Source organism: Globicephala melas, chromosome 6 (assembly GCF_963455315.2).
Source record: "Globicephala melas chromosome 6, mGloMel1.2, whole genome shotgun sequence".
In the NCBI taxonomy this organism is placed as follows: domain Eukaryota; kingdom Metazoa; phylum Chordata; class Mammalia; order Artiodactyla; family Delphinidae; genus Globicephala; species Globicephala melas.
In genome coordinates this window covers 56,441,203-56,467,049 of record NC_083319.1, presented here as the reverse complement: position 1 = coordinate 56,467,049, position 25,847 = coordinate 56,441,203, and the positions used below count along the sequence as shown (strand labels likewise).

The 25,847-nt window shown below is 38.1% G+C and overlaps 1 protein-coding gene across 3 annotated transcripts in view; it reads left to right on the top strand.

Moving 5' to 3' along the window:
- Nucleotides 1–25,187, top strand: part of RANBP6 (RAN binding protein 6) — a 318,886-nt gene extending 293,699 nt beyond the window's left edge. The window contains exons 5-6 of one of the 3 annotated variants that reach the window (XM_030877149.2): nt 20,407–20,793; nt 21,850–25,187. In XM_030877149.2, the coding sequence (XP_030733009.1) occupies nt 20,599–20,793; nt 21,850–23,916 (2,262 nt within the window). In that variant the 5' untranslated portion in view covers nt 20,407–20,598 and the 3' untranslated portion in view covers nt 23,917–25,187. Of the gene's footprint in view, nt 1–20,406 lie in introns of all 3 variants that reach the window. The other 2 variants (XM_030877150.3, XM_030877148.2) reach the window with 2 other exon arrangements.
- Nucleotides 25,188–25,847: the final 660 nt, after the last annotated feature.

Below are 25,847 nucleotides of genomic sequence, written 5' to 3'. Positions count from 1 at the left end.
CACCCTGATACCAAAACCAGACAAAAATGTCACAAAAAAAGCAAACTACAGACCAATATCACTGATGAACACAGATGCAAAAATCCTCAACAAAATACTAGCAAACAGAATGCAACAGCACATTACAAGAATCATGCACCATGATCAAGTGGGGTTTATCCCAGGAATGCAAGGATTCTTCAGTATACACAAATCAATAAATATGATACACCATATTAATAAACTGAAGGATAAAAACCATATGATAATCTCAATAGATGCAGAAAAAGCTTTCAACAAAATTCAACACCCATTTATGATAAAAACTCTCCAGAAAGTAGGCATAGAGGGAACTTACCTCAACATAATAAAGGCCATATATGACAAACCCACAGCCAATATCATTCTCAATGGTGAAAAACTGAAACCATTTCCTCTAAAATAAGGAAGAAGACAAGGTTGCCCACTCTCACCACTATTATTCAGCATAATTTTGGAAGTTTTAGCCACAGTCAATCAGAGAAGGAAAAGAAATAAAAGGAATCCAAGTCAGAAAAGAAGAAGTAAAGCTGTCACTGTTTGCAGATGCCATGATACTATACATAGAGAATCCTAAAGATGCTACCAGAAAACTACTAGAGCTAATCAATGAATTTGGTAAACTAGCAGGATACAAAATTAATGCACAGAAATCTCTTGCATTCCTATACACCAATGATGAAAAATCTGAAAGAGAAATTAAGGAAACAATCCCATTTACCACTGCAACAAAAAGAATAAAATACCTAGGAATAAACCTACCTGAGGAGACAAAAGACCTGTAGGCAGAAAACTATAAGACACTGATGAAAGAAATTAAAGGTGATACAAACAGATGGAGAGATATACCATGTTCTTGGATTGGAAGAATCAACATTGTGAAAATGAGCATACTACCCAAAGCAATCTACAGATTCAATGTAATCCCTATCAAACTACCACTGGCATTTTTCACAGAACTAGAACAAAAAATTTCACAATTTGTGTGGAAACACAAAAGACCCTGAATAGCCAAAGCAATCTTGAGAAAGAAAAACGGAGCTTGAGGAATCAGGATCCCTGACTTCAGACTATACTACAAAGCTACAGTAATCAAGACAGTATGGTACTGGTACAAAGTCAGAAATATAGATCAATGGAACAGGATAGAAAGCCTAGAGGTAAACCCACACACATATGGTCATCTTATCTTTGATAAAGGGGACAAGAATATACAATGGAGAAAAAAGACAGCCTCTTCAATAAGTGGTGCTGGGAAAACTGGACAGCTACATGTAAAAGAATAAAATTAGAACACTTCCTAACACCATACACAAAAATAAACTCAAAATGGATTAAAGACATATATGTAAGGCCAGACACTATAAAACACTTAGAGGAAAACATAAGAAGTACGCTGTTTGATATAAATCACAGCAAGATCCTTTTTGACCCACATCCTAGAGAAATGGAAATAAAAACAACAATAAACAAATGGGACCTAATGAAACTTAAAAGCTTTTGCACAACAAAGGAAACCCTAAACCAGATGAAAAGACAACCCTCAGAATGGGAGAAAATATTTGCAAACAAAGCAACTGACAAAGGGTTAATCTCCAAAACTTACAAGCAGCTCATGCAGATCAATATCAAGAAAACAAACAACCCAGTCCAAAAACGGGCATAGGGGCTTCCCTGGTGGCGCAGTGGTTGAGAGTCCACCTGCCGATGCAGGGGACACGGGTTTGTGCCCCGGTCCGGGAGAATCCCGCATGCTGTGGCACAGCTGGGCCCATGGGCCATGGCCGCTGGGCCTGCGCATCCGGAGCCTGTGCTCCGCAGCGGGAGGGGCCACAGTGGTGAGAGGCTGCATACGCAAAAAAAATAAAAATAAAAAATAACGGGCAGAAGATCTAAATAGACATTTCTCCAAGGAAGATATACAGATGGCCAACAAACACATGAAAGGATGTTCAACATCACTAATCGTTAGAGAAATACAAATCAAAACCACAATGAGGTATCAACTCACACCAGTTAGAATGGGCATCATCAGAAAATCTACAAATAACAAATGCTGGACAGGGTGTGGAGAAAAGGGAACCCTCTTGCACTGTTGGTGGGAATGTAAATTGATACAGCCACTATGGAGAACAGTGTGGAGTTTCCTTAAAAAACTAAAAGTAGAATTACCATATGACCCAGCAATCCTACTACTGGGCATATACCTAGAGAAAACCATAATTCAGAAAGACACAAGCACTCCAATGTTTATTGCAGCACTATGTACAATAGCCAGGTCATGGAAGCCACCTAAATGCCCATCAACAGATGAATGGATAAAGAAGACGTGGTACGTATATACAATGGAATCTTACTCAGCCATAAAAAGGAACCAAACTGGACCATTTGTAGAGACGTGGATGAATCTAGGACTGTCATACAGAGTGAAGTAAGCCAGAAAGAGGAAAACAAATATCGTATGTTAACGTATATATGAGCAACCTAGTAAAATGGTACAGATGAACCAGTTTGCAGAGCAGAAATTTAGACACCGATGTAGAGAACACACATATGGACACCAAGGGAGGAAAGCGGCGGAGGGGTTGGGGGGGCGTGGTGGGATGAATTGGGAGATTGGGATTGACATGTATACACTAATATATATAAAATGGATAACTAATAAGTACCTGCTGTATAAAAAAATAAATGAAATTCAAAAATTAAAAAAAAAAAAAGGAAAAGAAACTGGGCTTCCCTGGTGGCGCAGTGGTTGAGAGTCCGCCTGCTGATGCAGGGGACACGGGTTCGTGCCCCGGTCTGGGAAGATCCCACATGCTGTGGAGCGGCTGGACCCGTGAGCCATGGCCGCTGAGCCTGTGCGTACGGAGCCTGTGCTCCGCAATGGGAGAGGCCACAACAGTGAGAGGCCCACATACTGCAAAAAAAAAGAAAGAAACTAACACAACATTGTAAATCAACTATACTCTAATATAAAATAAAAATTAAATTAAAAAAGAAGACATGTTTTATATGTGTGTGTGTGTATACACACACACACACACACACACACACACAATGGAATATTACTCAGTTGTAAAAAACAGAATGAAATGTTGCCATTTACAACAACATGCGTGGACCCAGAGAATATAGTACTTAGTGTAGGAAGTCAGACAGAAAAAGACAAGTACTATATGTTATCACTTATATGTGTAATCTAAAAAATAAAACAAACAAATATATATAACAGAACAAATAGATTCACAGATATAGAGAACAAACTAGTTGTTCATTGGGGAGAGAAAGGGGGAGTGGCAAGATAGGGGTATGGGATTAACAGCTACAGACTACTATGTACAAAATAAAAAAGCAACAAGAATATATTGTACAGCACAGAAAAATATAGCCATTATTTTGTAGTAACTTTAAATGGAGGATAATCTATAGAAATACTGAATTACTATGTTGTTCACCTAAAACTAATATGATATTGTATATCAACTATACTGTAATTAAAAAATGAAAAGGAGATATTCATGGATACAAACACATTTTCATGTAACCTTTTCAAAAATATTAAATCCCGTAGACATACATTTGTAACAACCTGGGAAGATCCTCTTTTGTCAGTGGAGATAAAACAGATTTCTCAAAAGAAATATCTTTGAGTGGATCATTGATAATAAAAATAAACTAGTTAAGTCTTCTCTTTTTAAAGCCATGAAGAATTTACAAGGCTAATTGGAAGGACCAGCCTTCTTCCAGCCCCTTTTGCTGAAAAGAAGAGTCCCTCGTGTTTCCTAACAGTTCTTTGCTGACTCTTTTGCCAATCCCCTTACCCCCACTAAAAGAAAAAAAGGCCAGGATAGTTAAAGTCTCAAAAACTGATTTTAGATTTGCTAGAAAAATGTTGTGAAGTATTTTTCTTGCCAACAGAGTTTAATCTAAATGATGATTGAATAATATAAACTCAGTATCACACTTGACTCCAGTTTATTCACTTCCTTTGCCTTAAAACATTTTCTGCATTAGTATTCTTCCTTCATTTCCATTAATTTTGTGGCTTGATGTGTGTTCTCACACTCCTGAATCCGATTACCAAAAATTCACTTACCCAGCCCTTTAGCATTATGTTATTTTATGTATATGCTAATTTTATTTTTTACGAAAAATTTCAAAAATATTCAAAAATAAATTGCATAAGGAACACCCATTTACCTATCACCCTGCTTTAACAGTTATCACATGCTCATCCCATTTCACCTATACAACCACCTACTTCCCACCACCACCTTCTCCCTCATATTCTTTTAAAGCAAATTGTTTCATCTGTAAGTATATTTTGCTTTTGCCGACGTAACCAGCTCTGTTATGTTTCTTCCTTGGGTTCTTCATGCAATTTCCATCAGACAGTTTTTAGTTCTTCTGCAGGAGTTGTATCTTCTACTTTGAACTTTCCATCTGCATGTAATGAATGATTGAATCTAGCTGGAATTCAATGCATGCCAAGTACAATATCTACATACAAAAATCCAGAATGGAGCTAATGGGAAAAATAAAACTCGGACAACACAGCAAGAACAATAGTACCACATAGTGAGCCATCTGTGTGTTGAAGAGAACCTATAATATTGTGTAAAATAAATGTTTAGGGAATTGGTTAGCCAGTAGGTCCTTAAAACCTTGCATTTTTGTGTTACATACTATTTTAAAACAGTAAAACCCAACCACATTTTATATATTAAATCACGTAAATGTATTAGATCATCAATGTCTTAGTTAATGGATTTGCATTTTATCTGCTAGGAATTTGAAACTTTCTCTTAAGACTATTGTAACTTTCTGCAGCCACGTCACCCCTTGTTCCTCAAGCTTCTCTGAGGTAATTTGTATGCCTGTTCAAGAACCCTGCCTTAGTCTCCCTACGCTCAAAGCAATAGCACCACCGTGTGGTAAGATTAAAAGGTTTCCTCACACTAGCACATACAAATTTTTACAGCTGTTCTTAACGTGCTAAGTAACTCTTTAGCACTCTGGTGAAGCTTTGGATTCCTTCTCAGATTAATAGTTGTAAATCCATAAAATACAGTACATAGAATTACAAAGGGGACCACTTATATAAAAATACTGTTACAGCCAGGTATCCCCAGACTCCAGTCAATAAGCCATAATATGTTTATGTTACGTTTCCTTCAGAAGCAGCTCTTCTCCATTATTCTTGTAATTAAGGATTGTAATTCTAGTTGTGTTTGCAGGTAGGCCTTCAGGACTCGCATAATGATTTTTCCTTCATTTCTATGAATATTTATATGCTCTATAAGAAGGGACAGGATTAGAATCTGAACAGTGAAAAAATGTTGGGTTTTGTATCCAGGTCCTCTAAATACCTGAAATTTAGATACTCTTGCCAAGAAGAAAGGATGGATTTCACAGGGTGCTTCTGAAAGTGTGGTCTTGGAGCATAAGGGCTTACCCTGTGTGCCTTTATGGGACCTACAAAGTGGGGCAAACTGGACAGTTAATGCTCTGATACAGCTCTGCTGGGTGATTCCGCTCTGGAGGGCTCAGAACTAATTTCTTCCTCAGAGGGCTAATGGAGTAGCTCTATGTACCATTAGACGGCACTGTGAGGACTCTGTTGCCAGCCAGGTGAGGGGTGACTGTTGGTCAGTTTCTAGGAGGTTCAGAGCCAAATGCTAACATCACACAGGTACAAACTCATAATGGAATCACAGCACTTACTAATATCTTTCCTCTTATTTTTAGAAAAGACTGTGTGTATACATGTGTGTGTGCTTATTATGTATATTCATGTGTGATTAGAGAAAGGAAACTAACATTTTTTTGTTCGTTTCATTGAGTATTTTTTTAGTACCTGTTATGTTAGGCATTGTGCTACTACAGCAGGATTAAATTTTAGACCCCAAATAAGGGTATGTCAGAAAGATTACAGTTGTATTTAATCAAATTGTTAGTTTCTACTCCAAATATATATATATATATATATCTTTTTAATCAGGAGGAAAATAAATTTTTAAAATCTCTATGCCCCATATTGCTCAGTCATTATTGAGCCTCTCTCTGTATCAGACACCTGGAACCCCACTTCACATCCTCTAACCCTCAACTCCGATTCCAGCCATGGCTGTGGTAAACAGGTTCCTGCAGGCTTCCTCCCTCTTTGCACTGAAAGTGCCTCCCCTCAAGCCTGTGCCTAGTTTCCCTCACTTCCTGCCTCAGGGCTTCTCTGATTCCTTTTTGTGAGTGCTCGTAGGTGCCTGCTCAGCTCTCACATACATGCAAACCAGAGAGGTTAGTGTCCCAACTGATGGGAGGCAGGAGCAGAAGAATAAACAGTTCTCCCTCTTGTTCCTAGTCCTCTCTGGGGGGACAATTCTGATTTGAAACCATGCCAGTAACCAATTCAATAATGCAGCCTTTTATTGACTTCCCCTCATTTCCTGTGCTGAACTCCTGTTCCATGAGATTACTTCTCAAATAAATTACCTACACCCCAGCCTTTGTCTCAAGCTGTGATCTCAAAGGACTACAGGCAAAGACACGCTCCCATCCAACTGAGTTATACAAAAGTTTCAATGGGTCTTATAAGAAAAAAATAAATGGAGAAACCACTCCGGGCTTTGGTCCACACTTTGGACCACCAACTAAGATGCTCATTACTCAAGCCCAAATAGTCCCTTGGAAGTATGCAAGTATGGGAGTGTGCTCCTTTGGGGCACAGTAATATTTACAAGTCTGGGAGCCAGGTATTAGCATATAGTTTCACATGTACTCCACACACCTGTGGAGATCCAACTTCCAGAAGAACAGTAGTTCCCCCATCCTCATGGAACATTCTTCATCCTTTCCCTAAATTGGGGGGAAATGTCCACTTCCTCTCTGTTCCATTTCATTCCTTGTAAGGATACCCACTCCCCTCCCACCCCACTCATACTTAAAACAATCTCCTTGATGAGTTTAAGCTTTCACGAAACATAGGAAAAACAACTTTGTCTTCAAACAACAGCTTTCTTCCTTATAATAACTCCCAAGGAAGAGATACACAAAGGACCTTCTTGGAAAATGAAGATGGGGAAAATATAGAGAAAAAAAATCCCACATGAATTAATATTGCAAAAAAAACTCTCCATTTATATTTTGTCTCATTTGGATGTCACAATGACCCAGTGAACTAAGTCTTATTATTCCCCATTGAAAATGAGCAAACTGTGGATTGAAGAAGTTCAGTAATTCTCCCCAAAGTCTCACACCTCCTAAGTGGTGAAACTCAAATTTGAATCTCTCTACCTTCCAGGTCCTTTCCAGTATTAATGCTATGTAATCAGGATGGACAGTTTAATTTTGATTCTTGGCCTTCAATCCTCAATTTCTGTTTCCTTTATCAAGAAGAGTCTTGCTTATTGAATGTTCATTTGTCATTGGTATCTCCCATCTGTCTTGTTCTGTAGAATTAATCTTCACAGGAAAACTGCATTGACTAGAAATATTTCAAGAAATTAACTGGTGTTGCTTTAGATTTATCTTGAGATACAAATATAAACAGGAAAGCACTTACATTCGGGGCCAGCCATGAAATTTCTGCAACTGTCACTCATCACAGATGCCAAAACAGAACCTGGAAACCTCCCTCACAAGCCGGAGGGAGATTCCCTATAAGCACAGTTTTCAGCAGCTGGAAAGTATAATTTTATGAGCCTTCCAGATCTTCTCTGAGTCTGAATGACTTTTAATGGACAGATGCAAGCAGTATGGTTAGTTGGAATCCTCCACCACAGCAGCAGTGGGACCAGATACCACTAATTCTAGAGTGCTGGCTCTGTTTTAAGCCTTGTGGGTTTTGCAGCAGCTGTGAGCTGTGCTGTGAGGAGCCAGATAGGACTTTTCCTGGCTCTGAAGCTTCAGGTCACTATATAATTGGCTCTAGATGATCTATATGGAAACATAGACATGCTCAGGAACTTAAAGCCTTTACCAGACCATCACATTCCCCATTTTTTATACAAGTAATGCAAGAATATATTGCTACAAAAGTTCAAACCATACAGAAATATATGGAGTAAAAAGTAAAAGTCCTTTCCCCCAACCTCAAAGGCATTCACCTCCTAGAAGTAACCACTGTAACAAATTGGTATATATACTATACATTTTCCTGCACATGTTTTATACACACATATAGGTGTTTTACAAAATGGAATTGAACCAATGACATTGAACCCTGCCTTTTTCACTTAACAGTATAATTGATGGATTGTTGCCACTGTGGATTCCTGGTTTCTAATTTCAACTGGAGAAAAGTTTTCAATTCTTTTTTTTTTTTTCCTTTTCAATTCTTAAAGTTATCTTTGTTCAACTCCTTTATCCTGCACTCCTCACTCCCGTGGCTTCTCCAAAACCTTTGACTTTTTCCTCAAACACTCACTGCCTTACTTAAGGCCAATAGTCTCGCCAAGAAAATAGAGATCATCGTCTTTTAAAAAAGTCGTTCAGTTACTGCCTATCTACCACCTCAACTGCAAGCTTACCTCACATGCATTCTCTTTCAGGCTCTCCTCCTTTGCAATAGAAGTGTCCATTCTTTTCCTTAAGATCTATCCCCTCTACTTGTACTCTGAATGGTGTATATTCCCACACCAGGGGCATTTTGAAAGCCAAAAAGACTAACTTCCAGTCTTGTTCTGCCCTTTCTAGCTGTGTGACCTCAGACAAGTTACCTAAGTTCTCTGGGCCTAGGAAAGGTTCTGTTCCCATTGTCAATGAATGATTTATAATGACACTAATCTAAAGGGTTTTTTTATTGTCCTCTAAGAATACTCATTGTTCCAGCCATTATTCTATCTATTCATATAACATTTTCATTAATTTTATTGATACATTTTCTTCATTAAAAAAATGCATAGGTAAAGACCAAGTAAATGCCACAAACATAGAATGTTGCACTAAATCTCTATGTAAATCAACATCTTCAAAATAAGTTAGAAATCTAAGAAACTTTACAGGAAAACAAAAAGAACCCAAAGAACATAGAGCCACATTTTCTTATCAGTCTGTCACTTTATTGTTATTAAAACAATAACCAGGGCTTCCCTGGTGGTGCAGGGGTTGAGAGTCCGCCTGTCAGTGCAGGGGACACGGGTTCGTGCCCCGGTCTGGGAGGATCCCACATGCCACGGAGCGGCTGGGCCCGTGCGCCATGGCCGCTGAGCCTGCGCGTCCGGAGCCTGTGCTCCGCAGCGGGAGAGGCCACAACAGTGAGAGGCCCGCGTACCGCAAAAAAAAAAATAAATAAAACAATGACCAGGATGAATAATAGGAAACCTACTATAATGTGATTGACTACAATTTCTGTAAAAGCTTTCTGTTAAATGACTCCCAAAACTATAGCTTAGGAATTTGAAAAGGACCCTTAAGAGGGCTCACCTAGTCCAAAGCATAGAGTCGGTCTTTCCAACATTATTGCTACACTTATCATGGTAGGAAGAAAACTCCACATGCAATTCTGTCTAGATGATTCTGTTCTTAAAATAGGATTTAAATTCACTGAGGAAAGCTGTTGTCTTGGGTGCTCCTTTTTCAAAGGAAGATACTTTTTCTTGAGAAGTCTCTGGGAAAATGAACTTTTTTTTTTAACCCTTCTCTTATATTTAGGCTTGTTGTGTTGGCTAATCTCTAGGAGATTGTGTGGTAGGTTTCTGCTATCTGTGAGTTGTGGTAGCTTCATCAGCACTCTTAAGAATTCTCATCCAAGGTGCTGGTATCATTGATAGTAGAGTCCACTGTTTAATGAATGAGTTATCCAGAGATTCACCTGCCATGGGATCTCATGCAAAACTTGCCACCTGCTTTTGTGCATAGCATTCCTTTCACCATGCTGTTTCACCACTTTTCTGACAACCAATGTTATCGCTATTTGCCTTTAGGTTCAATGTGCTTTCTTTCATGCCACATCTCTCCATAGATTCGGGTAGGAAGTTGTGATGCATGAGTCTGGATGTCCTGGAACCACACCTTAACTAATGTAGAGTAAAATCTGGGAGCAGTTCCCTCACCCCTGTCCAGGGTGTGTGCTGCTGCCATCATGTCCCAGCTGTGTGACCTTGGCCAAGACACAAACCCGTCAGGCTTCAGATGCCATATTTTCATAGCTGCAGCCTGAGGGGCAGGCCTGTAGTTAAACACACATCTACACATCTAAGGGCTGACTGTAATCCTCTCCAGAGACCCCAGAGGGCAGGTGCTATCTTCCTGCTCTCCCTCTGCCATGCTCCAGAGTACAGGACCCCAGATTTTGCAACTCAAGGTACATCTACTGTGAAAAACATGCACCTCATTTGTGTCTTCTTTTGGATAATGGAGGGGAAACTGCACACATGTCTGGCATAAGATTTTTGTGGCTGCCACCCAGGGGACACCTCGAGATTGCTTGGCTCATGGCCAGCAGAGCCTGTACTTTTGGGTCTCCTGGAACTGCAACAAACGGAGAGACAGTTCTTGGCTGGCCACCACCCCGAGGGCACAGAACAGAAAGAGTGGACACATACACCACTGTCCCTCTGTGACAGAGGCCTACCTGCTTGTCCTGGAGCCTGGCATGAGGGGAAGAACCTCTGGCACACGTCTGGAGGCCCACTGAGATGCCCTCTGGGAAGGAAGTCTCTCCCAGAGTCTCCCTCACTCCAGGCACATAGAGCCATATTTTAATACACAGTATATGTAGTGTGTACATATAATATATCCTCTTTTTCTCACTGAAACATTTCAACACATCTTAAAATATCATGGCTTATTTAACAATTATTCTACCCATTGTTGGGTTATTTTCATTTTTTTAATACTCTTAACATACATCTATTGTGAAAAATATGCACCTCATTTTTGTCTTCTTTTGTATCATCCACTTAGGATCTATTGTTCAAAGTGGAATTTCTGCATCAAAGACTTTTTAACCACCATTCTAGATTCTCAGCTAATAATCAGGGGCCACCAGCAATAGATTTATTTTCCAACAATCCACCAGTGCTGTGTTGTTCCTGTAATTTATCTTAGTTATGTGGAGATGTGGTTGTGCCTTTAGTTTGCTTTGTTTTAATTACTACCCAAATTGAATATTTTTTCTCGTCAAGATTTATAGTCTATATTTCTTTGTTGATAAATCATCTGCTCTGGTCATTTATCAAGTAGGATATAAATCTTTTGTTTTTTGTTTTGCAGTACGTGGGCCTCTCACTGTTGTGGCCTCTCCCGTTGCGGGGCACAGGCTCCGGACGCGCAGGCTCAGCGGCCATGGCTCATGGGCCCAGCCGCTCCGCGGCATGTGGGATCTTCCCGGACTGGGGCACGAACCCGTGTCCCCTGCATCGGCAGGCGGACTCTCAACCACTGCGCCACCAGGGAAGCCCATCTTTTGTATTTTTTATTCTTTTATTTTTCAAATAATTTCACATTCTATAAATTATTCTAAAAGGATTTTATTGGTTTTGATCTTATATTTTTGTATAAATATATTTGCATGAATTAGCATGTTGAGGATAATAATATTTTCATGTTTTAAAATCTCTTTTTGGGAATTCCCTGGCAGTCCAGTGGTTAGGACGCCACACTTTCACTACCAAGGCCCAGGTTCAATCCCTGATCGGGCAACTAAGATCCCACAAGCTGCATGGCACAGCCAAAATAAAATTAAATTAAATTAAATTTAAAAGTCTCTTTTTTTGTTAAACTACCTTTCTAATCTTTGGTTTTATTAATTTTAGCTTTTTTCTCTTTTAAAATTAATTGAATCTATGAGTTCTTATCAAGATCTTGGCAGGAAACAGAAAACATATTTAGAAAGTGTTACTGAAGAGAGTGTGCTGAAAGGATTGTTTACAAAAATGTGGGCAAGGTTAAGAGAACATAACAAAACACAGGGTCTAGGAACGTTTATACACTTTTACCATATTTAGGCCTAAAGTGGATATGGGAGAGAATGAACCTACAGAGAGTTTGCAGCCTGGAAAAAAGGGCCTCCTTATAAGAATTGTATCAGTAGAATGCAGCCTGTACCAGGACTGCCTCAAGGTGGGGCGAGAACAGGGCAGAGAGATGGGGACTAAATACCCGATGCCACCTCTTCCCAGTCTCTTGCTAATGCCTCTCATAAGCCAATTCAACCAGAAGACAGAGAGCAAGGGAGCCTGAGTGATGCAGTCTGTAGATGTCAGCCTCCTGGGCTACAGAAAAGGGCAGAGAATGTAAGGAGGGAGGGGAGCAATGGAGAACAACCAGCACATAACTATACCCATGGTATCTCATATTTCTCCACATCTTGTGAGCAAAGACATTCTGGACTATATTATTAAGTATGCTTGTGTAGTGAATAGCCTTGGAAGACAGATATAATGTCTCCCTCTGGAGCAAAGGGCAAGCATGATTACTATCCAGAATAAAAAGATAATGTCCCCCCCTGGAAAAAAAGCAGTCAGCTTTACTGTCCGTTATAAAAGATTTGTAATCTAAGCTCAGCGTTTCCCTCCTGTAACACAGTCCTTGATGTGTATAGCTGGCATCTATCCCTCTTTGCATCATGCTGTAGGAATTGCGAGTTGGGAACCAGTGAAAAATGCTGATACTCTGACTGCTGCTGTTGCCATGAGTAACAAATTATTTTTTGTCTCTGATGCAGAGTCTCATATCTTTTACTATCATCCATGAAACTATGGCAGGCTAACTTGTTAGCTTTGAAGTAGCGTAAAATCTCAGATTCTTCACAGCTCTTGACAATTCAAAAAAGAGAAGCCAAACAAAACATAACAAACCAACTGTATTTGTCATGATTGGAGGTGGCTATTACTCACCTCCCTACTCTGAAAATTGATAATTAATGAGAAAGAATTAAGCACTCCTTCACAGTTGCCAAATAGCCTCAGGTCATGAGGGAGAGCTCTTTATTACAGAAAAATGCCAGCTTACAAACATAGAAGAAATGATGGAATTAGAATAGTTTACCTTTTCCCCACTCCTGATGAAATATCTGATTTAGGCAAGGAGAGTTTGAAGGTTGTCAAAGTATTACCCCAAAGATAACTTATTTGTCTCAACAGGAAAAACAAAATGGAGAGATCAGGCAGTCACTACTTAAAGCTTAGTAACAATAACTGTAGGACAACCAAACATTATGTATACTTAATGAAATGCATATGAAGTACATAGCATCACTTATAAAGGATTATTGTCAAAAGTGCTTAACTTGAATCTAATTTAACCTTTATAGTTAATGACTTTTTACAAATGATATTTTTCCAATACTTAAAAAGTGATTGAAAGTTAGGCAAACTGTTCCACTTTGCCTGGGACTGTCCTGGAACTGAAACTCCTCATTCCAAGAAACCCCAGTCTTAGGCAGACCAGGATGATTGGTCACCCTAGCACAAGTTTAACCAATTAGACTCTTCATAATTCTAATATATCAGATTTTCATAAATCTTTTAAAAGTAGACACACAGTGATAAATTAGGCAAAATGTTATAATGGCTACAAAACAGATCAGTACACTAATAACAGTTTTACACTAACAAGAATTCTAATTCAATGGAAAAATAATTTATTCTTTATTATTTCATTATTATTATTACTTCTTCCTGACTGTACAACTTCTGAAACTTACTTAAAAAGTCAGGATTACCTCTCACACCAACTGAAAATGCAGATAATAATGTTTTGTCATCTTTCAAGATGATCTTCCCAAGTATACTACCCAGTGGGACAGGTCCTTTTTATAATTTATATTTTGCCTATTATACAAGAAACTGTACAAAATATTGTCTCTAATTAATCAGATATATTTTCATTCTTATAACCGTAATAGTAGTAGTAGTAGCAGTATAAAAGAGACACTCTTCTGAGTGTTTTATCTTTGTAAGATAATATGTTTAGTTTAATATGTCTGCTTTGTCTTTTTTATTAAAATTACAGCTAATATAGTTTATAATTAATTGTTTGGAGTAGTGGGGCCCAGGCTGATTCCTACTTTGGTTCTTTTCTCATTCTTCACCACTTCTGCCCTGGGCATTGTTTCTGCTGGGTTCTGTCTAACCCTGGGAGTTGGAGCCAAACATTCTAATTTTAGGAGAACAAAATGACATGAAATGTCTGGATGGTTGATATCCTCCATCATTATTATAACTTTCCTCTCAGTTATTTAATCTGTATTTAAAAAAATTTTTTAATCTATCTGTATCCTCATTTATTTGTTATGAAATTAAATCAGTTAATACCTGCAAGTACTAATGTACATATTTTCAACCATCTGGTAAAGAAGCGAGTTCAGTACTCACATAGTGAGTTTTCTGTTCTCTCCAATTCATGATGTTTTTATTCAACTTTTAATATTCTGAATTATTGCCATGCAATTCTTAAAGACGATAACAGTGTTTTACTACTGTGCTTCTCATATACTTGGATGTAAGGGGTAATATGCTGAGAAATCCATAAAACCACAGGTTAAACATGGCTGGTCCTCCTGGCATAAGCTAAGGAGTTCCAAAGTAGATTGTAAACTTCACGAAGGTAGGCATTCTGTTTTATTCACTATTGTATCCCCAGTGTCCCAGCACAGTGCCTGGAACATAGTAGGTACTCATTAAATATTTGTTGAATAAATGAAGGAAATGGAAAGCTTATAGAGAAAACAATTTCATATGAAAAAGCTTGAAAATATTAGCAACTGGAACATCATATTTACATTCAAATTTTAAGTTAAAACATAAGCTGCTTCAGATTATAGCCCAAAGTGTCAGAAATTCCTTTCTCCTCAGCTATTTTTTGGAGGGGAGGGAGATGATCTGTGTGAAAAAGTTGAGGTATTATTCTAAATCAATAAGTTTACATTGAAAACAAATAAAGAAGAAATTTGTTTCTCATTTTTTCTGGTCCATTATTTAATTTTTAAATGCACAATGTGTATAGATTGCAAAAAGTTCCCAATTATACTCAAATTCACAAATATGTATGGACTTTAATTAGGTTAAAAATATCTTAAACTTACTAAAGTCTAGAGAGTACTTTCTAAAAATTACAGTGTTCAGTGATCTTTAGAATCACTGACTATAACTACTTGGGTTCAAGATTTATTGTAAAGCTATAGTAATCAATACAGTCAGTGCGGCATTGGAATAAGGATACACATATAGATTAATAGAACAGAATAGAAGGTTCAGAAATAAGACTACATGTATATGGTCAATTAATATTCAACAAAGATGGCAAATCAGTGGGATAAAAGTGGAACAACTATAAACTCATATGCAAAAAGAAATGAACTTCTGCCCATGCCTCATACCATATACAAAAATCAACTTGAAATAGATCCTAGATCTAAATGTAAAATCTTTAAGCTTAAAACTATAAAACTTATAGAAGAAAACATTAGAGGAAATCTCTGTGAACCTGAGTTGGGTAAAGATTTCTTAAATAGGACATAAAAAGCAGAAACCTTAAAAATTTTTAAATGATAAATTGAACTTCAACAAAATTAATAACTTTTGATTTTTAAAAAGCATGGTTAAGAAAAAGAAAAGGAGAAAATATTTGAAAGCATACATCTGATAAGGGACTAGTATCCAGAATATTTAAAGAACTTTTGAAACTCAATAGCAAGAGGACAAAAAAATTAGATTTTTTGAAAAATGGGCAAAAGATTTGAACAAAGACCTCACCAAAGAAGATACACAAATGGCAAATAAACACATGAAAAGATAATCCACACTGTTAGTATTTAGAGAAATGCAAACTAAAATCACAATCAGATACCAAGACATGCTCACTGGAATGACTAAAACTTAAAAGACTGATAATCCCACATGCTGACAAGGATGTGGAGCTAATGGCACTTTCATATATTTCAGTCAGAATGCAAAATAGTACATCCACTTTGGAAAGCATTTGACAGTTTCTTATAAACGTACACTTACTATTTGACCAAGTCATTTCACTCCTAGTATTTGTCGAGAGACATGAAAACATATTTTCCCACAAAAACTTGTACTCATATATTCATAAGAGCTTTATTCATAATAGCCTAAAACTGGGAACAACCCAAATGTCTGTCGATTGGTGAATGCATAAGCAAATTGTGGTGTATTCATATGATGGAATAAAAAGGAACAAACATGCAACAGAGTGGACAAATGTCAGAAGCATTGTACAAAGTAAAAGCAGCCAGACACAAAAAGCTTCATACTGAATAATTCCATTTATATGAAATTCTAGAAGAGACAAAGCTATAGCAACAGAAATTGGATTAGTAGTTGCTTAGAGCCAGGGGTGCGGAAAGGAGATTGTCTACTGAGGGACCCAAAGGAACTTTTTGGGGTAATGAAAATATTCTATATATGATTGTGGTCATGGTTACTTGACTGTCAAAACTTACCTAATTAAACACTTATAATTGGTGAATTTTATTGCACATGAGTTATACCTTAATAAACCTGATTTAAGATAAAAATACTTTGCAGTTTTTGCATCACATAATGCCTGGTATATGAATGAGTCAAGTTCCAGGTGGGAAAATAGAAACCACACTAAGTACTTCAAGAGGAGATTTAAGAGATTGGTCACACAGGTGTGAGAGACCTGAAGGAGTGAATAAATAGCACTGAGGTAATCAAAAGATGGTAACTGAAGGAACTGCTACCATCCCTAAAGCTGAAGGAACAAAACAGAACTGGTCATATACCCTGAGAAAACCATAATTCAAAAAGAGTCATGTACCAAAATGTTCATTGCAGCTCTATTTACAATAGCCCAGAGATGGAAACAACCTAAGTGTCCATCATCGGATGAATGGATAAAGAAGATGTGGCACATATATACAATGGAATATTACTCAGCCATAAAAAGAGATGAAATTGAGCTATTTGTAATGAGGTGGATAGACCTAGAGTCTGTCATACAGAGTGAAGTAAGTCAGAAAGAGAGAGACAAATACCGTATGCTAACACATATATATGGAATTTAAAAAAAAATGTCATGAAAAACCTAGGGGTGAAACAGGAATAAAGACACAGACGTACTAGAGAATGGACTTGAGGCTATGGGGAGGGGGAAGGGTAAACGGTGACAAAGCGATAAAGAGGCATGGACATATATACACTACCAAAAGTAAGGTAGTTAGCTAGTGGGAAGCAGCCGCATAGCACAGGGAGATCAGCTCGGTGCTTTGTGACCGCCTGGAGGGGTGGGATAGGGAGGGTGGGAGGGAGGGAGACGCAAGCGGGAAGAGATATGGGAATATATGTATATATATAACTGAATCATTTTGTTGTGAAGCTGAAACTAACATACCATTGTAAAGCAATTATACTCCAATAAAGATGTTAAAAAAAAAAAAAAAAACAGAACTGGTATCTTTGAGTTCAGAGCTATGGCTGAAACCTCTGAGGAAGGAGTGCCCCCAGGCTACTGTGGGTATATCTGCAGAGAGAAGAGATTGGGCTGCAAGAGGGAGGAAATTGATGTCACCAGGAGGAAGGGCCACTGCTAGAGCAATCCAGACAAGAAAAGGAAAAACAAGAAGGATCAATCTCTTTTCTGTCCCTTTTCTATCCTCCAATATCTAGCAGCTCCTATTGGTGGAAATTATCAGGGACCCAGCTGAAAAAGGAGAAATTTTGTTTCCAGAGCCTAACATCAGAATCAGAGAACAAATTAGAGAAAGTATGAATGTGAAGCCGAAAGACAACATGTAAATGACACTTCTGGTTTATCCCACTTTTAAGAATATTAAGATTAATCAGGAACTTTAGGTGGTTTCATCCTTATCCCTCTATTAGTAAGTTCCCAATCAATGTTTCATTTAATGGTTTTAGCATCCATTGGTTACTGTTACCTACATTCATTATTTCATTTGGGGTTACAACACAGCAATTTTCTGATTTTAGCATTTTTGTGCTCCTTTTATCTGGAATTCTATCAAGAAGAAGTGGATAACTATTTGGTTATCCTGAAATACAGTTTGTACAGAAAAGGCAGGAAAAATCTTGATTATTCCTCTTTATCAATTTTCAGTTGGTGACTTAGCATCCTCCAAAGATGATCAATGCATTGGTGGCTTTTGTTAGTATTAGAAACTCAGAACTTTTGTTGATATATTTAAAGTTTTTTTAATCCATCGAAGGCGTTATTCTTTTTGATATTCATATTGTTCCATATTAGATCGGTAGGAGCCTTCATAGTAGTATTTTTTGTTTTCTGTATTTTTATTTATTCTGGATTATTCTTGAAAAAATGTCAAGTATGTCCAATTTAATTCTACCCCCTATGTCCAATTTAATTCTACCCCCCTCATTTGACTCTAAATCTCTCAGATCTTGGAAGAAATTTGCAACTTATTTTGCACTTTCTTCACTTAGTAAGCTGCTAATAAACACTCGAATTGTCTGCTGTTGAGTCACCTTATGGAAACATTCTTAAATGGCCTCTCAACAGTGCAAAGTATTTTAAAAGCCAATTTTAATTACAAATTTTCATAAAGTTGTTCAACTCTAACCAAGTCTTCAAGTCCAGTCTTGAAATCTTGGTTATTATGTGTGCTTCTTGGTGGGGGGGGGAAGGGAAATAACAATGCAAAAGTTAAATGCAAGCTAGAGAGGAAGTACCTTAAGATTTTAAATCTGTGTATGTTTTTCTAAAATAAAAGAACATAAATATTTTTCCTAAAATGGATTCAGTTTAACTCTTACTGTTGTAACAATGACCATCACCATAGAGTGGGAGCAACTAGAGAACAAAAAGGATTTGGGGACTCACCTTCTTAGGGAAGCCTCTTTTTCCTCCAGAAAGAGTTAGCAGTCTTTTGGTCTGCATTAATTCTGTTCTTTATACATGTGTAGGTAAAGAAATAGGTAAATTGCAGCACCTCCAACAAGATGCCCAGGCCATTGGGGAGATTTCCTAGGCTTCTCCTTCCCCTCTATGTTGCTATTGATATGACTTCTTAAGACCTGCAATCCTTCCCCTCTTTTCTTTCCCTCCACCACTGCTGTGATTTAGACTTTCAGTGTAATTGAACTAGGTTATTGTCCTCCTAAATGCCTCCAGTCTTCACACTTCAGTTTTTGCATTGCCATCAAAGTAATCTTTCTTAAAATGGATTATTTCACAGCCTTGAGTAAAATCCTTAAAAGGCTCCTCTTTACCTTTGGGGGAAAAAAAAGCCAAATCTCTTAACATGGAATATAAGACTCTTCATGATCTGGCCTCTATATAACTCTTGTCTTCTTCTTTACTGCCTCCTATGTCATCCCCAAGACCCTTAAGTCCCATACCCAATGCTCCAGCAAAAAGTACTGACAGAACTCATCACACTAGGCTCTCAGACCTTTCTGCATTTGAACACAGCTCTTCCCTTTACTTAGAAGCTTCTTCTATTTCTTCAAATAGTTAATAAAAATCCATCCATCAAAAGTCAGCCCTGAGTTTCCATTTCTCATCTAAAATTAGTATTATACCTATCTTACCAACCTTGCAAACCTGTATAATGGTCAAAATGACAGAATGGCAAGGTGCCAATACAAAAGTAAGATCTAATCATTGTTAGAGGAATGATCATTGTTTTTGATTGACACACTTGCTTGAATTAAAGAAACAATATTTAGCCTCAGGGGCATTTATTTCTTAGAATAATCTCAGCAGCTTCCTACTAAAAGAAAAACTGTAAAGGCATTTTACAGTTTGCAAAGAAAATCTTGAGTGACGTGACCAGGGATACAAAATCAGTTTAGAGACAAGACCAGAATTCTAGTCTCCTGATTACTAGCCCAGGTCACTTTTCATCATACTTTACTCAGTTGTCTTTCTCATTCTTTATTATAATCCACAGGCCAAGTGATTCCGACACACACCTGAGTCTGCACACCTAATAGTGGGGTAGTAATCATTGTCTTTATCTTTTATTGTACTTATTTGATGAACAGCTTTATTGAGGTATTATTCACATGCCATAGAATTCACCAATCTAAATTGTACAATTCAATAGTTTTGAGTATAATCACAGAGTTGTGCAACTATCACCACAATCAATTCTACAATATTTTCATCACCCAGAAAGAACCCCCCTGACAGCCGTCATTCTCTATCTCCCTTCCCCTTAGCCATTGCCAAACACTAATCTATTTTCTGTATGGATTTTCCTATTTAAGCCCTTTCATATAAAGGGAATCATACATGTGGCCTTTTGTGATCGTCTTCTTTCACTTAGCGGCTTTTCAAGGAGTACTCTCTGTTTTAAAATTATCAGTGTAACAATAGAGATAGTTTAGAAATAAAGAAAAGGCGAAAAAAAATCATCCATAATCCCATTCTAATACAATCAATATCATACTTTTCTTTCATTTTCTTTCTCCTCGGTAGGTACATTTTCATCTGATTGGAAAACTGTTGGAGAGCGACCCTCGCTCCCACCTTCCCAGAGCCCAGACCGAGGGCCAGGCAGGGGAGGAAGGAGCGCTCCCGCCCATCCCCGCCGGCGCCTCGTTGACGTCACTGCTTCGAGCCGCAGACCCCCGCCCTCCTGCTCCGTCGCGGTCGCTTTGACAGAACGCGATGGCGGCGTGCGGGTCTGCCGGAGTACCGGCGACCGTGTCGGGAAAGCAAGAGTTTTACCAGCTTCTGAAGAACCTCATCAATCCAAGCTGTATGGTGCGGAGACAAGCAGAGGAAATCTATGAAAATATCCCAGGTCTGTGTAAGACTACATTCCTCTTAGATGCCGTCAGAAATAGAAGAGCAGGTTATGAGGTGAGACAAATGGCTGCCGCCCTGCTACGACGGCTTTTGTCCTCTGGGTTTGAGGAAGTCTATCCAAATCTGCCTTCTGATGTTCAGAGGGACGTCAAGATTGAACTGATACTGGCTGTTAAGTTAGAAACCCATGCTAGTATGAGGAAAAAACTTTGTGATATTTTTGCAGTGCTGGCCAGGAATTTGATAGATGAGGATGGCACTAACCACTGGCCCGAAGGTCTGAAGTTCCTTGTTGATTCAATCTACTCTAAAAATGTGGTTCTGTGGGAAGTTGCACTTCACGTTTTCTGGCACTTTCCTGGGATTTTTGGGACCCAAGATCGGCACGATTTGGATATCATCAAACGGTTGTTGGACCAGTGTATTCAAGATCAAGAACATCCAGCAATCAGGACATTATCTGCTAGAGCTGCAGCTGCATTTGTACTTGCTAATGAGAATAATATTGCTCTTTTCAAAGACTTTGCAGACTTGCTTCCTGGAATCTTACAGGCTGTGAATGATTCATGCTACCAGGATGATGATTCAGTGCTAGAATCCCTTGTTGAGATTGCAGATACTGTACCTAAATATTTGGGTCCTTATTTAGAAGATACTCTGCAATTGAGTCTAAAGTTATGTGGAGACTCTAGACTTAGTAATCTGCAACGCCAGCTGGCTCTTGAAGTAATAGTGACCTTGTCTGAAACTGCAACCCCAATGTTGAAAAAACATACAAATATTATTGCACAGGCAGTTCCTCATATATTGGCAATGATGGTCGATCTACAAGATGATGAGGACTGGGTAAATGCTGATGAAATGGAAGAAGATGATTTTGACAGCAATGCAGTTGCTGCTGAGAGTGCACTAGACAGACTGGCTTGTGGGCTCGGTGGAAAACTTGTTTTACCAATGACTAAGGAGCATATCATGCAGATGCTTCAGAGCCCTGACTGGAAATATCGACATGCTGGATTAATGGCCTTATCTGCTATTGGAGAAGGATGCCATCAGCAAATGGAATCAATTCTAGACGAAACAGTTAACTCTGTTTTGCTTTTTCTTCAGGATCCTCATCCAAGGGTGAGGGCTGCAGCCTGTACTACACTTGGACAGATGGCTACAGATTTTGCACCTAACTTCCAAAAGAAATTCCATGAAACGGTGATTGCAGCTCTGTTGCGTACCATGGAAAATCAAGGTAATCAGCGTGTGCAGTCACATGCAGCTTCTGCGCTTATTATTTTTATTGAAGACTGCCCCAAATCATTGCTAGTTCTATATTTGGATAGTATGGTGAGAAATCTACATTCCATCTTGGTGATTAAACTTCAAGAGTTGATTCGCAATGGAACTAAGTTGGCCTTGGAACAGCTTGTGACAGCCATTGCCTCAGTTGCAGATACAATAGAAGAAAAATTTGTTCCATACTATGATATATTTATGCCCTCACTAAAGCAGATTGTTGAGCTTGCTGTTCAAAAGGAACTCAAACTTCTGAAAGGAAAAACTATTGAATGCATTAGCCATGTTGGTCTTGCTGTTGGGAAGGAAAAATTTATGCAAGATGCATCAAATGTGATGCAACTGTTGTTAAAAACACAATCAGACTTAAATAATATGGAAGATGATGACCCTCAGACCTCTTACATCATTTCAGCGTGGGCCAGAATGTGTAAAATTCTTGGAAATGATTTTCAACAGTACCTTCCACTGGTTATTGAGCCTCTTATTAAGACTGCTTCAGCTAAACCTGACGTTGCTCTCTTAGACACACAAGATGTGGAGAATATGAGTGATGATGATGGATGGCAATTTGTAAATCTTGGAGACCAGCAGAGTTTTGGAATTAAGACTTCAGGGCTTGAAGCAAAAGCAACTGCTTGCCAGATGTTGGTTTATTATGCTAAGGAGTTAAGGGAAGGATTCGTGGAATACACAGAACAAGTTGTAAAACTGATGGTTCCTTTACTGAAATTTTATTTCCATGACAATGTTCGAGTGGCAGCAGCAGAGTCCATGCCTTTTCTCCTGGAATGTGCAAGAATTCATGGCCCAGAGTATCTTGCACAGATGTGGCATTTCATATGTGATCCTTTAATCAAGGCTATTGGGACCGAACCTGATACAGATGTACTCTCAGAAATAATGAATTCTTTTGCAAAGTCCATTGAAGTAATGGGAGATGGGTGCCTCAATGATGAACAGTTGGAAGAACTGGGAGAAATACTGAAAGCAAAACTTGAAGGGCACTTTAAAAACCAAGAACTGAGACAGGTTAAAAGACAGGAAGAAAACTATGACCAACAGGTTGAAATGTCTCTGCAAGATGAGGATGAATGTGATGTTTATATTCTGACCAAAGTATCAGATATTTTGCACTCATTATTTAGTACTTACAAGGAAAAGATTTTACCGTGGTTTGAACAGCTGCTTCCATTAATTGTAAATCTAATTTGTTCTAATAGGCCATGGCCAGACAGACAGTGGGGATTGTGCATATTTGATGATATCATAGAACACTGTAGTCCAACCTCATTTAAATATGTAGAATATTTTCGGTGGCCAATGCTACTAAATATGCGAGACAACAACCCTGAAGTCAGGCAAGCGGCTGCTTATGGCCTGGGTGTTATGGCACAGTTTGGTGGAGATGATTATCGTTCTTTATGTTCAGAAGCTGTTCCGCTGCTGGTAAAAGTTATTAAGTGTGCAAATTCCAAAACCAAAAAAAATGTCATTGCTACAGAGAACTGTATCTCAGCAGTAGGCAAGATTTTGAGGTTTAAGCCTAACTGTGTAAATGTAGATGAAGTTCTTCCACATTGGTTGTCATGGCTTCCATTGCATGAGGATAAAGAGGAAGCTATTCAGACTTTGAGTTTTCTCTGTGACTTAATTGAAAGTAACCACCCAGTTGTACTTGGTCCAAATAATTCCAATCTTCCAAAAATAATCAGTGTAATTGCAGAAGGAAAAATGAATGAGACTATTAACTATGAAGATCCTTGTGCCAAACGCCTAGCTAATGTCGTGCGTCAGGTACAGACTTCTGAAGAATTATGGTTGGAATGCATTTCCCAGCTTGATGATGAGCAGCAGGAAGCCTTACAGGAGTTGCTAAATTTTGCCTGAAGCACCTTAATATTACTTGAATATCATCCACCATAAAAGTAACTCTGAACAAGTTTTGTGCGTGGATTCCATTATGATTGAGAGAACTGTTCTCTTCCTGCTAAGCAGTTTATATGCCTTCCCCATGTTTCTCCAGGATTAGTCAGTGTTATAGCCTCTGTTTACCTTGCATGTTTTATCTCTTAAACACAGACCTTGGTGATAACCTGTGCTTCTGTTGTCTTAAAATGTTTGTCACCTTTCCTGTAGTTGATGTAAAGTATATAAATTGTTGCTATTTGTCTGAATTATTGATGCTGGGCAAGCAGTATACTTGGTGTCAAGATGTCATGCTGCCTACCACAAGATGCTAAGAGCTCACAAAGATGGGATAGGAGAACTTCCAGGACAAACATCTTTGGAATTGTGGGTGAAGAATATAGTGGCATGCTTATTCCTCCTTGATAATACTCCTAGTTATCATAGTAATGGGAGGATGCTGAAATTGGAACAGAGATTTGAGATATTACAATGGATGTGGGAAGTTTTCTCCATAATACATATGAACGTTTTAATAATGTCCTCCTGAGACTGAGATATATCCATATTCTAGTTCCCAAAGTGTCCAGCTGAGAGTTAAAACTTTGAAGTCTTAGACCAGTCTCTTTTTTTTCAAGTTATCCAGGACTCTAAGGACCATGGTTACTGAAAAGCGCATCCTGGTACATCTAACATTGGTAGCATGTAACATACTGTAACACAGTGTTTGACAAATAGTAAATAATATTTGTGGGAGTCAATCAGTGTTATGTATTTGAGCAGAATATTGCATTGTGTATGTATGCCATTTTTTCCTGCAAAGCAGTTCAACAAGAAGAGAAGCCCTGATTCAAAGTGGGGCTTAAATAGATTTCTATTTTGGAGAAGTTCTTAATAGATTATATAGTAGCATTAAAGAGAATTCTATTGTGATCATGAAAGGGAAGCAAAATTAATTTAATCTTTAAACGAGAAAAAGAAAACAGCTTTGAGAAGTTATTTAGCAGTAGGTATACATTGTAAGAAAACAGTTCTGTAAATCTAGGGTTAATTATATTAATTGCAATGTTGGTCTTTAATGTCAGGCTTTTTGTAGGGTAGAAAAAAACCTTTCTACTCAGCAAGATATTAATCCAAAATTTAAGAACAAATACATCTGTCAGGATTTCCTGGGGCTATTATGAGTACTGTCTATGTAACATATTTAGTAAATATTTAAGACTTAGTAAGTGCTTAATAAATGGTAGCTGTTATTGCTGTTGGTGTTTTTACTTCTGCTGTGTTCTTTTTTATGGTTTGGAATTCCTTTTACATTAGAATCTCTGTTTCACCTCCTACAAGTTCATGAGCAGGCCATCTAGGCCATTGTGGACAGATATGAAGTTGAGATTTTAGATATGCAATTCTTGTACATTCCCTACAATTATTTATTGTTAATGAGAGAAAAAAGAAAAGGACATTAGGTACAGTATAGTCACAATTTTAAGTTTATTTAAGATAAAATTTTAAAGTATAGATGAATAAATAGAAAAACCCCACTACAAAGTATTGATATTACTGTAATAGAGGTTTTCTCTGGATGGTGGGATGGAAAGGCAGTTTTTCTTCTTACTTATCTATAGTCTAAAAGTTCAAGCACCTGATTCTATTTTCATACTAGCTAAGATCTCAGTCAATTTGGCCTCTCCATGACCTATAGCTGAGGTTTCTTCTACTCACCTGCACCTCTTTATCTTAATTAGTATCCCTTAATTAAGAAGCCCTTGGTAAACATTTCCAGCAATTCCCTACACTCTGGTACATGAGGAACTGGAAAATCTACCATATGACTTGGAATTAGGCACCTGGAGAATTTTGAAGTATGACAGACCTAGATTTGAATTTTGGCAAACTACTTTTTTAACCTAAACAAT